We start from the raw sequence: 17,652 nt of genomic DNA, 5'->3' as shown, positions 1-17,652 counted from the left end.
TGTTCTAGCTATTTCTTTAAAGCATTTGTTGAAAGTTGGACTTTCCCCCAAGTTTAATTCTGCCATTAGATTTTTTTTCTCACCTCTGTGTGTGTGCATGTGTACATGCAAGAGTGACAACAGAGAGGGAGGGAGGGAGGGAGTGTGTGTTTTCTAGAAAGCTTCGTGATCTTGTGATCTGTATCAAAAATGAAATTGTCTTTCCAGTACTGACTATGGTTTCATGTTTGAGGATTGTCTTATTGGGAGATTTGCCTTAAACAAGAGTAATAAGATAATGAAATCACCTTATATTTGATGACCTTTTGCCTTATAATGGATATCTGCATACACTGTCTCATTCGACCCTCCCCGCATCACGGCAGTGGGGGGACCAGGGGGTGGCCTACACTGGTCCTAAACAAATGAGTTTGTCATTGGTTGAGGTCCAAAGCAAACTTTCTTTACACCGAATTCTTACGATGAAGTTCCAGTGCACTACGGGGGGAATCTGAGTTTTTGATATTACAGACATGAAAAAGTTTTTATTTTATTCAAATTATATCTAAATAAAGACATCTTTACAGTGTGCCAGGGGTGAGAGTACATCTAGCGGGGTAAGTGAAGGCAACAAGTTCAGGATTCTCTCTCCTGACTTTCCTTAATTATTTCTTTGGCTTCTGCGGATGGAATTTTTGCTCCTTAGGACGCCACCTCCAGTGTCTGCCCTTACGCCCCTGCTCCTCTATCCCTTATCATCTCACACAGCTTATTGAGTTGTAAAACTATCTCATATTGCATTTAAAGACCATTCCACTATAAATGGCAAAGGACAATAAAGAAATTACATCCCAGCGTGGTCTGGCAAATGCAGGTGTTAGGATATGTGGAAGCGTACGGGTGGTGGTTGAATTTATGCCCTGTTTTAACAAGAGCACCCTCAGTGGAGCATTGAAGCCTGAAATGGATACACATAAATAAGCCTGAAATAATGCATGTAAAGTCCTTAGCATAGTTCCTCCCATAGTAAAATGCTCAATAATTATAAACTGCCCTTAACCCCCGTGCAAACCGGCAGTCCCGTTCCTGTGGAAACCAGAGGAGCAGGATGAAGTCGGCCCTCAGCATCCTCCCCGTTTATTCTTTCCTCTTGCTTTTCCTTGTGCCTGGAGTGCTCTCCTCCCAGATGACTGCGCGGTTCCCTCACTTCATCCCGGTCTCTGCCCAAACTAACCTCAAAGGAGTCGTCTAGGATGATCCGTTCTATCCCTCTCTGTGCCTTTATCCTACTACTTTATTCTTCTTTATTGGCCATGTCACGACTGTCACATTATACAGTTGTTTCCACTCGGACCCCTCCCCGCCATAAATCGCATTAGAACATAGAATCTGGGAGTAAAGGGTTATAGGCTCTTGTCACTACCATACAGTAGGCATTTAATAAATGGGTGTTGACGACTGAGTTGGAAGGGTCAAGATTGGAGACAAGGAAAGCAGGTAAGAGGCTGTGCTCTGATTTTATTAAGAAGTCACAAGGGCCTAAGGTCAAGTCAGGACAGTTGAGAAGGTTCACGGGGACTGATCAAGCACTACGTAAGCGGTAGAAACAAGAGGCCACAGGGACTGAGGAGAGAAAAGGGTCTGGACTCAGAGGTTTCTTTCTTGAACAGCCTGGGTAGATGGCAGTGCTAGTTACCAAGATGGGAAAGGCAGGGGAAGAAAGCAGGGATGTGGTAGGAGAGTGTGGAAACAAGTTTGTTCTTAAATGCATTTCATTTGAGGTGTTTGAGGAACAAAAAAATGGAGAGGCCCAATAGACAGTTGACCATCTGGAGAACAATCCAGAATGGAGACATAGATTTGGAAGCCATTATTGTGTAGTGCTGAAACCGTGAGAGTGGAAGAGTGCCTCTATAGAGGGTGAGCAGAGAGAGGGGAAATTACCCATACGGTGACTAATAAGAATAGGATTTTTAAGTCTATGAAGAAAGATTTGGCTTTCATAGAGAGGAGCACATGGGAACCATCAGAGTTCCCTGAGCAAAGAGAACCCTTTGATCTTTTCCACACATTTTACTCTCTTTGTTTTCCTTGTTTGTAGGACTTCTGTTCGGCTAGACTTCAGGTGATTCTCAGTGATGGCTGTTCTGTGGTTTAGTTGTAATTTTGATGTGGTTGTGAGAGGACGTGAGCACAGTATTTATCTACTCCACCATCTTCACCAGGAAATCCTGAATTATTCTTAAAGTTAACTTTTTTTTAAAAAAAAAATATTTTCTGTGTGCCAGCACTAGTTTAATTTTCTACCTGTGTTAATTTAGATAATGTTTTCATCTTTCCTATGAATGAGGTAGTATTATTAACCCCATTAAAGAGAAGAAACATGCACGGAGCATTGATGGGTAAGGCTTACCCGAGACATGAAGAGGCAGATTTGAGTCCAGGCAGTCTGGCCACAGAGCCTGTGCCCTTCCTGTTCTGTGCAGCCTTCCAATTGCATGGGAGGAATTGAGGAGGACTCCTTTGGGGCTTGGGACATGGCATGACTGGTGGCACTTCCTTGAAGTAGGGCCCTGAGAAGGAGAGCATTGAGGGCAAGGTGATGAGTTTCATTTTGGTCAGGTCAGATATGTGGTCCTCATGGCTCTCTGGGGCTCCCTATCTATGCTTTCGCCAGACAGACAGAAATACTCATCCGGAGCTCCAGAGAAGGGTCTCAGCTTAACGTTCACATTTGAGAGGCGTCAGCATTTTAGAGAGGGAAACTTGCAGCCCCTGGCTCCTCAACTGCACTGTAAACGCCCTGAGGAGAAGCTGCATTTTCTAATCCACTGTGTGCACAATCTGGAAGAGAGAGTGGGAACTCCCAGTTCTGGACAAGATGGAATAGATGCCTTTCTCCCTACCTCTCTGCCTCAATACAGCTAAAAATCTGGGGCATTAAATTATAAAACAAACTCATATAAGAAAACTCTGACAGGTTGAGATAAGGTGGACTAGCTGGGACCTTAGGACTCAAGCAACAGGGCAGTGAGCTCCTGGTTTTTCTTTTTGTTTCCTTATCTCCTGGACTGCATACTGGAAAGCCCCCTGCCCAGAACCACCAGTGGGCACAGACAAAAAAAACTTTCTCTCTCTTGCCAGAATACCAGGAAATAGACAGCCTAGCAAAACACAGAAACCTTGTTGACAATAAACACTCTTCTCCAGGAAAACACCAGAGGGGAAAATTGCAGCCCCCACCCCAACTCTAATCAGCAAAGGCCTAGTGGAAAGCCTAGACCTCTACCTTTGCCTGGCAGTAAACAGACACCCTTCCCTGTCCCTGTTAGGGTGATGTGCAAAAAGCCCAAAAGGGATCCGACACTTCCCACCCCACCCCGGGGAGAGGAGGTGCCCCCTTCTTCGCTCCACAGTGTCAGGGGAGGCCGAGTGAGGAGCTTAGGTTTCTAGCTCCTCCTGGTAGTTGAGATGCCTCTTATACTCCTAATGCACTTGGTGGTGTCAAGGAGGCCAAGTAGGGCCTAGACTTCCAATACTGGTCCATTTGTAGCAGAAGCGTGCTAAAATTGAAGTCTTAAATTAGATCCAGAGTCTGATAACACAATATCAGGATAAGATCGAAAACCACTCTTCCCTAAAATAGAGAGGTGATAGTGTATACGTGTTCAACTTATTGACAAACATCGAATAAAGAAAGTAAACCTAAAATTGAGTGAATAATCTTTTTGCATTGAGAGGATCATTAATTTGTATGGTTAAAAAAAATTCAGTTAAAAAAACAATTAGGAAAGCAACTTAATTAAGTTGGTATTTTAAGAGAGAGAGAAAATAAATTTAAAGTGGGTAATATAAAACTTGATTCAATTAGTAAAACAATTAGCTTTGTAAAATAATTTGACTGTCCAGGAACCCAGTTATTTATTAGTTGTAAACCTGAATCAATGGTCGTGTGTGATTACTATCACTTGGGGAGTTTCTGAAAAGTATAGATGCCCAGCCCGATCCTAGACCAAATAAATCAGAATATCTCCAGTGATTCTGATATGCAGCCAGGTTGATAGCCATTCGTTTAAATAAACCATAGAGAATAAACAAAACAGAATATAAGTTAAGTGGGAGGATTTTTACACCTTCTGAATAGTCAAAATAGACATAATGAAGTATATGCACTCAATTTTGCTGCTCTTTCTGAAGGGGTGCCCTCTTGGGCCATTTGTCTTGCTTCATGAAATGAATCTGATTATCTGTTTCCCAAGCCCACAATAATAAATCTGAAGCTATGATTAAAGGGAAGTCAGTCTCTTTCAAGCAGTCATATTGATAGCTGCAAAATGAAAAGTACGGGAAGACTCAGGAGATATAGTTCAGTTCCACTAGGTGGCTTGCTGAAAACTTGTCGAACGGATTTCTTGAGCTCTTTCTTCAGAACAGTCTTCCTGGATTTAAAATTCAACTTTTCATGAAACTACTGAATTCCAAGTAGCAGAACAAACCCCGGAACTCAAACTGCCAGATGTTCTAAGAGAGAGACCTTCAATAGGCGTAAAATTGTTAGCAAAAAGAAAACAGCTTTTAGGTTGATACCCATGATACTAACCACTTTTCTAGTAAGGAATTTGACAAACTTAATCTAAATATGAAAAAGCCAAATTGGTGTGCCATTTATCAGGTACTTGCAACAAAAGGGAAAAATGATAATCACACATTTGAATTAATACAGGAGGCTGGGGCAGGCCCAGCTTCCTGTGTGGCACTCTCCAAATGCATTTGTACTCTGTTTTGTAAAGTCCTAAGTTTATTCGTGATGAGAACATCCTCTAGGTTGTAAATTTTCTTCTTGACGGTGTCCTTAATCTCTATCAGGATATAGAATATTTGGAAGAAAACGAAGTTCAATATGGAGATGTTATTTATTCAGTGCAGTTAAACCAATTAGTATTGGAAACTTATTAAAGAGTTTTACTGCGTTATTTTCATCAATTGTTAAAAATCCAGAGTTGAAAGTCCTTGTCGATCAAAGATATAAACTTAGCCCTTTCGTCAGTTGATTACAGTTATTTTCATTGGCCTGAATAATCTTGATCAATAGTACTAGGCTCATAACTAGGTGCTTGTGTATAAAATTGATTATCCTCGCTTTAAGTCAATCTTTTGTGACTGCCCAATGCTGATACTTTGTATAATAGGTTTTGTTTCACTATTAGAATGTCATGTGGTTTACAGATGCCGGTATGGTTTGGAAGCATGTGGTCCAGGGGTACGGTCATATGTACTCCAGGTGCCCTGAAGACGCATCTGTTTTAAACATTTACAAATTAATGTTCACCATAACAACTCTAAATCCTTAGGAAAGTAAAAGAATGATTTTATTTTTAATGAAAATGAAAAACATTTCTAAGTATAGTGTTTTCTAAAACATTCTTCCAACATGGTAAAATTTTTCAAATTTTGGAATAAAGTCTCACCCAATTTACCCCTGGAAAATATATCTTTCCATGATACATTTACAAAATTAAGATTTCTGTTTTCTGGTCAATATTGCTGCATATCAATCTACCCCAAACTTACAACCGCAACCACTTTATTATGATCACAGGTTCTTAAGGTCAGGAATTAGGATAAAGCAGATGGCTTGTCTCTTCTATACAGTATCTGAGGCCTCAGCTGGAAAGGCTAGAAGGCTGAGGGTGACTCAAGGGGCGGGGGATGCTGGAATCATTTGAAGGCTCATTCACTCAGAAGACTGACACCTGGGCTGGGAGGACTTGAATTGTGGGACTGACTGGAGATCCTTTAGAGGCCTTTCAGAGATGCTTGGCTTTCTCACCACATGATTTGCCTTAGGGCAGTCAGACTGCACACAAGGTGCTGTGGGGCTCTGCATTTGAGTTTCCCAGGGAACAGGCAGTAGTAGCTGCATCTCTCCTGATACCTAACCTCAGAAGTCATGCAGCATCATGTCCGTTACATTTTAGACTTACATTTTAGCAAGTCTGCGGTCAGCCCAAATTCAAGGAGAGGGCATATAGACCTTCCCACTTCCATCTCTCAATGGGAGCTGTGTCAAAGGATTTGTGAACGTGTTTTAAATCTTCCACAGTCTGCCCTTTGGTCAAAAATTATTTATATTACACTGACATTCAAAACGCTCTTACCCATCCCAAGTTGCCCCAAAGTCTTATCCCCTTATTCCTTCAAGTTCAGGGTTAAAGTCCAGGATCTCATCATCTAAGTCAGTCCAGCTACAGTTTCTCAACTAGCCTTCCTTCAGTCTGAAGACCTGTGAACTTTAGGTCTTAAAAAGGACAAGTTATAAGCCACACAAACCCAGCATACAGTGGTGATGCGGGAATAGAGTACCTCAGTAGACATTCTCCATTCAAAGAAATGGGAACAGAGGCACATAAGTCACTGGTCATCTATGTTTGTAACTAAGTTGCCTTCTTAGTCTGCTTCCTGCCACCAAAGGCTCAGAGTCCAAAAACCCCATCACATTTTGTAAGGTCTCTGTCCCCTTCTGTCCAACCCAATACAATCCCTTGAAATCTTGGTATGCTTATTATGCATCAGTTTATAATCAGCTTCATTAGACAAAACACACACACATATCTCTGCAAGATGAACTCTCCTGAACCTTGGGCTCCTTGTGTGCTACTGTGAGACAAGGCCTTTAAGACTCTAAGAGCCCTGTTGTTTAATAGAGAAAATTTGTAAGGCATGCCCTTAAGATCTTTAGAGAGCCTTTAGTCTGTCTGGCAGTTTCTATGAAGCACTGCTTTAGATCTTTCTGAGGTTTTGACAAAGGATTTTACAATCTCACTCTGGATTTGATCATTGCCCTAAAACCATTTCTTAATTTGAGAATCATTTGCCATCTGGAGAAGCTGGAAATAAGAAACAGTTTCATTTTCAAATCCAGCAAGTACAGGCTTCTTTATATTTCCTCTAAATTTTGCATGAAAGCTGAACAGTTCTTTATTAAGATCATCTCTCTCCTCACGTTTTTTTCATAGACAGCAAGACGCCAGATGGCATCTTCAGTATTCTGTCTAGAAATCCTTATCTAGATCATTGAATTTGTTAAGGTACATCTTCTATTCTCAACCTTTCCACAGACAACAGCATTGTCAAAGTTTCTGCCACTTCATAACAAGGGTTCCTTTCCTCAAGCTTGAGGTAATATTTCCCTTGCTTTCCTTCAGACCCTCAGTGACCACCTCTTTAAAGCCACCAGCGCAGCGGCCTCCTCAGGGCTCCTCCAGCTTCCACTCACTTCTCAAAGGCAGTGCCAACTCTTTTAAGATTGTGTTACAGTAGCACCTCACCTCTCCTTCCAAATTTTTGTTCCAGTTCTATGGCTGTATAATAGACCACCCTAGACTCATTGAGGTAAAATAACCAGCACTTTATTACATTCATGGATTCTGTGGGTCAGGGATTTGGAAAGGGCGCAGTTGGCCTGTGCGCCACATTTTTGGTTGGGAAGACTCAAAAGCTGGGTGTGGCTTGACAGCTGGAGATTGGAATCATTTGACCCCTCATGGCTCACTTGTCTGGCAAGGGCTGGCGGGACTGAACCAGGACTGCTGATTGGAGCATCAACACCTGACCTCTCTGGGAGGATTGGGTTCCTCACAGCATGGCAACCTCGGGACAGGCAGCTCTCTGACATAGCGGCTCAGGGCACAATCACTTGGTCACTTTCAAGTAATGATGGTTTGTAAAGGGATAAACTGAGTTATCCCAAAGCTGTGTGTTATTTCCATGACAAACCTGCACAGTGATTTATAGCTAGTTAGACCAAGGAGAAAGAGGAAGAAGAGAAAGGCGAGAAAGGGAGAGAAGAGAGATTGGGAGGGACAAAGTGAGATATAAAGTCACCAGGCGTCCCACAGAGAGAGCATCTGTCTTCCAAGTTTCTGAAGGAAAAACAGAATGAACAGAATGTTCTCCATCGTTGAGCAGCCAAATCAATTTGTTAATTGAAATCAAAAGGCATAAATATCATAACTTCATAGTCAAACCAAAGAACTGAAGTAGAGAATAGTAAATCCCAAAGGCCAAGTGTATATATCAAAATACAGCAGATACCTGAAGAAATTAAGTGACCACTATAATTTTGAAAGCTGTTTGTGTGTCAGTCATGTCTTTGGTCAGAAGGGAAAAAGAGCCCACATTAGTGAAGTCCCTTTGAGGTGTATGTGGAGAGCATTTCCCTCAGAGGAGAAGAGTCCTCCCACTCAGGACTGTAGAGGAGCTGCTAACTGGGAGTAAGTCTAGAACAAAAAGGCCCAGAGTGAAAACTAGACATAAAGCACTATAAAAATAATAATAATAATAAAGTATACATTCTTCCAAGCTAGTCCTTGATGCTTTTAAAGGAATTGATCATCATTAAAAAGGTTAACTCTTTAAAAAGTAACAAGAGCTTCAAGGGCACATGGCCTATTACATGATTAGAGTCTTTTGTCATAAAATGTCATTCTTTTCTTGTGATGCACACATTCTCCAGAAAGCTTTAGCTTCTTGAAATTATTGTTTGGGATCCTAGAATTTACAACTAGCATTTTCAGGCCTCACAATTTTCAGTTACAGAGAACATGCACGCACACAGAGAGGCAGAGACATAAAGATGCAGACAGGGAAATAAAAAGAAATATGAAGCAAAAATGACAGCAAGCAAAATGACTTAGCTACAAGGGACTTGGGGGAGTTTTAACCCTGTCCTATGACCTTCTTTACTGTTATACCTCAAGATGCAGTTTTGCAACTATAGACATATACTGAGTATTAGTTCTTGCCCTACAAAATGACACTGAATCTAATCCAATAATTATGGGTTTATAACCTCAACCTCCAAATTTTTTAATTATTGAAAGCTGGAAATTAGGAATCAAGGATTGTCCATCCACTAAGAGAAATCAAATGAAGTCAAATTCTATCACAAAGACTCTTACTACAAGAAGAATATATAGATAACCAAAAATATTTTAAATTCCAAACCACCTATTTCAAGCAAATTTGAATAAACCTATATGCTATTAGTAAAAGAATTTAAATAGTTAATTTAAGATTGCCATTATTGCATTTGGCTTGTTTGTCACATTCAAAGGTTAACTTTTTCTTTTATAATGTTTTCATAATCATAATGGTACAAGCCATGAAAACAGAGAAAGGATAAGGAGAAAATTTAGTATTTTATGAATTTGTTCTTACTACAGTGGACGCCTGAGTTTCTAGGTCTAAGTAATGAGCTAATCTTTTTAGCTCTCAAGGGCTAAATAAGCCAATTTGACTTATAAATATAGAACTAAGACTTTAAAAAGAACAATCAGAGGGAACTCTCTGGTGTGATAGAAATGTTATGTATCTTGATTCGAGTGTCAAAAATTATCCACCTATACACTTAAAAATCTGTGACTTTTATTGTATGTAAATTATACTTCAATTTCTAAACTCTTATTTGCTTAAATTGTGTGGAGTATTTTAGTGGGAGTAGGGTCTCCTATCTTTTAATTTCCAGTTAACTCTTCTTTACCTGTGCTTTGTAAAAATAATAAGGGGCAAAAGGTATCTATTACCATACATAGTCTCTCTCTATTGTTTAAAAATTACATTGAAAGATCCAGGTCAAAATCTCTCTGCTCAGTCATGATACTTGTTTTTAGTCTGCAGTTCTTTTTATAGAGTAGAGAAAGTCTCTTGTCTCCTTTATCCACAGTGCTTTGCTGCCAAAGATTACCAAGTGGTTAGAAAAAACAATTAAAACCAATATTATAGTGACGGTGTAATAATAAATACATTTGAGTATTTACCTTTTACTATAAATACTGGTCTATATACTATGAGGAATGATAAAATAAAGATGATACATACCCTCTTGGTCATGGTGTATTGTCCTGCTGAATTCAGTTTGTTAATTATTTTGGATTTTTGCACCTTGCGAGATTGATTGGTCTGTGTGTGTGTGTGTGTGTGTGTGTGTGGGTGTGTGCGCGTGTGTGTGCGCGCCCATGTAAGAGATCATCAAGTTTTGCTACTAAGATTAAATAAAGTGAGTTGGGGTGGTTTCTATCTTTTTCTGTTCTAGAACATTTTCGATAGCATTGGAATCACCTTGGCCTTTAAAGTTTGCTCATAACATTATCTGTGCCCAGTAACATTTAGGAGAGTGTTTTTCTGACAACAGAAAAAAAATTATTTTCCTAGTTATGAATCAGTTTAATTAAATGTTATCTTTCTTTGAATTAATCTTATCAATTTGTATTTTCCTAAAACATCATGAAAATAACAAATGTTATTTTCTTATAATATTTAAAGTCAACACCTTTTTTAAATTCTTTTCTCATTCCTAACATTAGACATTTGTGGTTTTGCCTGGTTTTCTTGTTTGTTTGTTTTGGTTGGGTGGTTGGTTTTGGGTTTTTTATTAGGCACTTCCAAAGGTTTGGTTCTTTCATTGGTCTTTACATAGAATCAATTCTTGAATTTATCGCATATGTTGTTTTTCTCATTCATTAACTTCTGATTTTATCCTAATTTTTCTTTTGATAGATTTCTTTTGTTCTTTGTCTAGTTTTTATTTTAATTATTTTAATTTCTTTCTTATTTAATAATAAAACTATTTAAGATGTGTTTTGTTTTGAACATAGCTTTGACTACATTCACATATTTCAATGTGTAAAATTCTCCTCATGGACTTCTTTATTATCTGAATTGCAACTATAATCTTTTTAACCCAGGGATTGCTTAAAGAGGTGCTCTGTTTTTTAAATTCTCAATAACAAGGTGGTTTTGTTGTTGTTAAGCCTTTTATAATTTTCTAGTTTTATTGCACTGTAATTATAGAATGTGACCAGTGCGTATCCTGCTTTTTGTGATTGGAGAGACGGGTGTTATTCTGTAGCCTAAAACATAATAAATATGTGTAAATGTTTCAGGGACCATAATAAGTTTGTGTAAAAGTTCCATATAATTGCTAATTAAATCGTTTGATCATTCAGCCTCTCTCCATACTTTTACTTTTTGTCTGCTTGAACTGCCAAAGACCGGGTCACTCACTAAAATCATGATTCAGTCCATTTCTTCTCAGAACAGTTTTAGCTTTATATGTTTCAGTACCATGTTATTTAATCCAAGAAGACTGGTAGTTTTCATTTTTTAAGTTATACTTTTTGTCAACATAAAACAAAAAAAAAGTCTTGTATTTTGCCTCGGATTTACTTTGTCTGTTATTACTATTCCTATCCTGATTTTTTTCTGGTGTATCTTTATCCGTCTTTTCATTTTCTATCTTTCTATGTCATTTTGTTTTAGATGCATCTTTTTGAAACAGTATACTTAAATTTTGGTTTTGACCTAATCTGTAAGCCTTCTTTATCCAATGAAGAAATTGTATCTCATTAGCATTTCTTATAGAAACCGACAATATTTTTTCTTACATTTAATTGTTGTTTAGATGCTTTTTAAAAATTTCATGCTATTCTTTTTTTTTTTTTTTTGAGTTGCTATGTTGGTCAAGTTTTATTTATTCTCTTTTTACTAATGATCAGAAAGTTATACATTCTTTTTAATTCTAATAATAGTTACTGTTTAAACTGTTTAAATGGTTACTATTTAAATAATGTTCAAACTGATCTCTCTTAATAACAAGAATAAAATAGATTTACTTATCTCTTCCTATGAATAATGACAAAATTAACGTTTCCGTCCTCTCCTCTTCCCATACTTTTCTACATTTTCAGACAGAAGAAACAACTTTCTTTTAAAGTATATAAAGCTTTATGTTATTTTCCCGTGTAGGTAACTTTTGTGTATGTGCCTAAATGCTTGAAGACTTTTTTTTTTTCTTTTATTTTAGAATTCAAAACTTTCTCTTGGCTACATTTCCATATGATTCTTCATTGATCAAGTCGGGCTGGTACCTGTGACTCTTTTCTATCTAAAGACTCAACTCTTTCTTTGACTTTGAGGAATTTTCTCCAGTTATTCTCTGATTTTTTGCAGGATCTATTCTGTCACTGCTTCCATTGTGTTTTCAGTTTATCAGTGTTTACCTTTCAGAATTGTTTTGGTTTCTGATATTAGTCTGTGTCACAGTTATTTCATAAATGAGAACACAAAATCAAGATTTCTCTTTCTAGTTCTCTCTGCATTCTCACACTTATTCTATTTGCAAAGGAAGACATCTGCTCTGATTCCTCAGACTAGCCTTCTTCGGAACTGCCAGATCTTTTAATTGTATGGCTGTGTTCACTCTTTGGTCCTCCTTACTGAGGAGTTTCTGGGAGAATTGAGAGGGGTTATAATCAGAGACTATACATCTGCCCTGTTCAGATCTTCAAGGCCACAGAAGAAGGCTTAGATTTATTATAGCATGGAGATCCCACAGATTACGAGAAATAAAAAGGCAACTAATAGGGGGAAGCCTTGATAAGGAGTTTCACTTCTGTTTAGGGAAGCTCATTTGTGTGTTGTGGCTGCCCAGAGCTAACTGAGATAGTGGTCCCTCCCTAACTGGTGTTTTTCCACACAGTATCTTACCTTTGCATGGTACTGTTGTAGGGCTTTTCAGATATTGCTGTCATATCTTCTCTTAGATTAGAGTGCAAAACCCTTAAAGGCAGAGGGGTTTTGCTTATGTACATTTTTATACCCTGAGTTGCTAGTATTTGATCCTTACCACAATTTTATAAGGTAGACCAGGCATCTAGTATGAAATTTATTTTACAAAAAAAAGGAGACCGGTGCCCCAAGAAATTAAATGACTCACTCAGGATCACATGGCTGAATTGGAATCGACACCCAGGCCATCCCTTACTCCACTGCTTTCCCCCCACTTACCATCCCGTCTCCCAGAGCGGAAAGTGACATTCTGGATGCTGTTTGTCTTGCCGTGGCGACAGCAGGGACTTAATGTTTCATTACTCGTGTAGCAAAATATATTAAGTGCTGTTTTTCTTCTTTTTCTATGGGACTCTGGATGCCCATAGGCCTGAGCTTACACGTGAAGAATTCCTACACACAGCAGCATAAAGCCACCCAGACAGAGTGGAAGACAGAAAGGCAGGAAGAGACAGACGCCCACACCCCGATCTGGGCAGGTGGCTGAGAATATTCACAGGCTCCTCTCCTCTGGCACAGACAGCATCTAGGAAGGGATCCTCACTCCGGACGGTTTCAGCATTTGCTGCTGGATCTCTCCCCGCACCCCTGCAGCTGATGCTCCTGGGATGTGCCGGCAGGGTTACTGCTATGAGAATTCTCATTTTATTAGGCTTTAATCAAGCTCTCCTGTGAAGTGCTATATAAATTCAATTTTTAATTTTGTATGTAAAATAATCAAATGAGAGTGAAACATCACAGACATAAAATGGTTTTATTTTAATGAAAATGATACTTTGAATTTGATCATCTATAAAAATCAGCTGAATGGGATGCATCTAAGTGGCAGAAAGATTGATATATTCTCTTACTGGTGGCCTACGAAAGCCTGTGATCTACATAAGTGAACTGATTTCCAATTCCTTGAATATTTTCTCCTCTCCATTAAGCACTGACCCTGGCATTCTTTAAAATCAACCTAAGAACTCACTTCCTATGAAAATATATTCACTTGATGTTTAAGAATACTTATTTATGCAGCTTGTGTTCACTTGTACATACTTTGAAAAAGCTCGCTGTGCTAAAGAACACGGGTCTGGGTCAGGCTGCAGGACTGAGGTCCAGTTCCAAGGTCTGCAAATCACCTAATCTCATTGAGCCTCAATTTCCTTATCTGTAAAATGTGGGCATGGAACTCAGTGGCCTTCCAAATGTATGAACTGTTGAAGTTATCTGCTGTTTGTCTCTTCCCCATAGAACAGGATTTTTTCTTTAGCATCTTTGGTACTTCCATACCCAACCCAGGCAGCCTGGCACTCCGCATTGCCCCCAGTGGACACCCTGTCCATGCTGGTTGCCAGACTATACTGACAGCACCTGTGGTGGCCAGGAGGTGGCACTTTGGTATCTTCTGCAATAGAAGAACAAACCACAGAAGGAGAAATCACTTGGGCTTTTGCTTTACTGACCACAATAGAATATCTAGGGATCAAAACAATCAAGAAGCTAGATTTTTATGTTTGCATATAGTAAGATTGGCTTTTGGTAGTGGTGATGGTATACAGGTGTGTGGGTCTTAACACATGCATGGATTTGGGTAACTACCACCACAGTCAGAATACAGAGTTGTCCATCACTCCCCAAAACTTCCTTGTATCTGATTCCCCCTGATCACAAACCCTGACAACCACTGATCTGTTTGTTGTCCATCTTTAGAGTTCTGTCTTGTAGAGAATATCACATAAAAGGAGTCATGCAGTATGTAGCCTGTGAGGCTGACTCCTTTACTCAGCATACCTTTGAAATGTATCCATGTTGTTGCATATCAATAATTTGTATCATGAATTCATTCCTTTTTGTTGCCGAATAGCATTCCATTGTGTAGATATATTACAGTTTATTTATCCATTCACCTATTGATGGATATTCCAGTTGCTTCCAGTTTGGGGCTATTTTGAATAGAGCTGCTGTAAACATTCATCTATAAGTTTTTATGCAAACATAAGGTTTTATTTCTTGAGAATAAATGCCTAGGAGTGAGATTCCTAGGTCACATGGTAATTCTGTGTTTAACTTTTTGAGTAACTGCCAAACTATTCCCAGTGATTGAACCATTTTACATTCCCACCAACAACATATGAGAGTTACAGTTGTTCTGCATCCTCAGAACAAAAAGTGACACATTGTCACTTTTGTGGTGGTGTCGTTTTGTTTTGTTTTTGGCCATTCCAATAGGTTGTGATGGTATCTGTTGTAGTTTTAATTGCATTTCCCTAATGGCTAGTGATGTTAAACATCTTTTTATGCATTTATTTGCCACCCATATATTGTCTTTAAATCTTTTGCCCATTTTTAAATTGAGTTGTTCACTTTCTTCTTGTTTAGTTTTCAGAGTTCTTTATGTATTCTGGACACAAGTCATTTATTAGATATATCTTCGAAAAATATTTTCTCCCTCTCTGTGGCTACCAGTGTCTTTCTCAGAGAAAAGTTTTAAGTTTGATTAAATTCAGTTTAACAATTTTTTCCTCTTGTGGGTTATACTTTCGATGTCATTTTTAAGAAATCTTTGTCTAATCCAAGGCCACAGAGATTTTTCTCCTATTTTTTTTTCTGAATTTTTATACATGGATATCCAAATGTTCCCTCACAATTATCCCAATGTCCCAAATATTCTTTCTTTATTGAATGACCTTTGCACCTTCGAGAAAAATCATGTGGCCATATTTGTGTGGGTCTATTTCTGACTCACCATTATGTTCCACTAATCTATGTTTTTATCCCTCCGATGATCCCTTTGACAATTATATTGTCTTGATTACTGTAGCTTTATAATAAGGAAGAAAGTCAGCTACTTTATTCTTTTCCCAATTGTTTTATTTATTCTAGTCCCTTTGTCTTTCCATACACATTTTAGAATCAACTTGTTATCTACAAAAAATCCTGCTGGGATTTTGGTTGAGATTACATTAAATCTGTAGATCAATTTTGGGAAAATTGGCATCTTAACATTTTTGAGTTTTCCAGTCCATGAACAAATTATTTCTATTTACTTAGATTTTTCTTTTTTATCTTTCATCAGCATTTTAATTTTTTTTCTTTCCTCAATCTGCTGTAGTTTTCAGCATACAGGTCCTATACACATTTTGTTAGGTTTATATCTAAGTATTTTGTTTGGAGACTTGTGGATGGTCTTATTTTAAAATTTCTAGGAGTTCATTTCTAGTATATAGAAATATTTTTATATGTTGTCTTTGTATCTGGTGACCTTGCTACACCCACTTATTAGTTCTGGGAGCTGTTTTGTAAATTCCTTTGGATTTTCTGTGTAGATAATCATGTAATCAGAATATAGAAACATTAGTTTCTTCCCTTTCACTCTGCGTGCCTTTTAAATTTCTTTAAACCTGCCATGTTGCACTGGCTAGGACTTCTAGTATGATGTTGAAGAGCAGCAATGACAGTGAAGATCCTTGCATTGCTTCTGATCTTTGGAGAAAATAGCCAGTCTTTCACCACTAAGTATGATATTAGCTGTGGTATTTTGTAGATGTCATTTATAGATTGAGTCCTCTTCTAATCCTGGTTTGCTGAGAGATTTTTACCACAAGTGAATGTTGAATTTTATCTAATGCCTTTTCTACATCAATTTATATCACGTGGCTTTCTTTTTTATTCTGTTGCTATGATGGATTACATTAACCGATTTTTAAGTGCTGAACTAGCTTTGCATATCTTACATAAACATTGCTTGGTCTTAGTGTATTATTTTTATATATTATTGGGTTCGGTTTGCTAATATTTTGTTGGCCATTCGTACATCCATGTTCATGAAGAATATTGGATATCGGTCTGTAATTTTCTTTTCTGTCACTGCCTTTGTTTATTTTTGGTACCAGGATAATGCAGACCGCACAGATGAGTTGCAGAGTGTTCCCTTCTCTTCTATTTATAAGAAGAGATATGGAGAACTGGTGTTATTTCTTTAAACATTTGGTAGAATTCACCAGTGAAATCATCTGAGCCTGAAGTTTTCTTTTTCAAATGGTTTTTAACTACAAATTTAATTTTTAAAATAGATATAGCAACATTCAGGATACCTACCTTTTGTGGGGTGGGTTTTGGTAGTTTGCAGCTTTGAAAGAATGATTTGGTTTTGTCTCAGTTGTTAAATTTATGTACATAGAGTTGTTGGAAATATTCCTTTATTATGCATTTAATGTTTATGTGGTCTGTAATGATAATCTCCTCTTTTATTCCTCATATTGATAATTAAGTCTTCTGTGTTTTATTCTTTCAGACAGCAGGTTTAGCAATTTTATTAATCTCAAAAGATCAGCTGTTTGTTTCATTGATTTTTCTCTATTATATTTGTTTTCAATTTCATTAATTTTTATTCTTTATTTTCTTCCATCTGCTTGTTCCATGAAACTTGATAAAAATTAAAGTCATCAGGATTATTCATAAATGATTTATTAATAAATTATAAAATGTATTTTTAAATTTATTCTTTTTGAGGACCAACCTAATGTTTCTATACTTTGTCTCTTTGCAGTTGACCGGTCTGAGCGTCTCCAACGGAAAGGACCAACTTGTAGTGTTCCATACAAAAGACAACAAAGACCTCATTGTCTGCCTCTTCAGCAAACAGCCAACCCATGAGAGTCGAATTGGAGAACTTGTTGGAGTCCTGGTGAATCATTTCAAGAGGTAAGGCTTGATTTTCATAACTAAGACAAGTTTCAAACACATGAAATCTTTAATCATAATTCTCACTGATTGTGCCAATTTTCATGTATTGAGTTATTTCCCTTCATAAGGAAAACTTAAATCATCTGTTTCATAGAAGGCAAAATTAGCATCCAAGCTTAGTTTCAAGATTAGGAATGAACCTCTGCTTTTCTAGCCACCAGCTGAACCAACAATGAGAGATTTCCCTAATGGTGATTTCTTCACTGCCAATCCAAATGTAATTAAATCCAGAAGATAGAAAAATTACTTTTTATCACAGCTACTCATTTACCCAAATATAATCAGTGAGTGTGTCTACTATGAATATAAACCAAT

The 17,652-nt window shown here is 37.8% G+C and overlaps 1 protein-coding gene across 4 annotated transcripts in view; it reads left to right on the top strand.

The window, feature by feature from the left end:
- Positions 1-17,652, top strand: part of MYO1D (myosin ID) — a 284,752-nt gene that overhangs the window by 180,107 nt on the left and 86,993 nt on the right. For all 4 annotated transcript variants that reach the window (XM_016152543.2, XM_036223793.1, XM_016152542.2 and 1 more), the window contains exon 21: positions 17,141-17,295. In XM_016152543.2, the coding sequence (XP_016008029.2) occupies positions 17,141-17,295 (155 nt within the window). The remainder of the gene's footprint in view (positions 1-17,140; positions 17,296-17,652) is intronic.

Source organism: Rousettus aegyptiacus, unplaced genomic scaffold, assembly GCF_014176215.1.
Source record: "Rousettus aegyptiacus isolate mRouAeg1 unplaced genomic scaffold, mRouAeg1.p scaffold_m13_p_6, whole genome shotgun sequence".
NCBI classification, from domain to species: domain Eukaryota; kingdom Metazoa; phylum Chordata; class Mammalia; order Chiroptera; family Pteropodidae; genus Rousettus; species Rousettus aegyptiacus.
The sequence above is the reverse complement of the archived record's forward strand: the minus strand, read 5'-3'. Positions and strand labels throughout refer to the sequence as shown.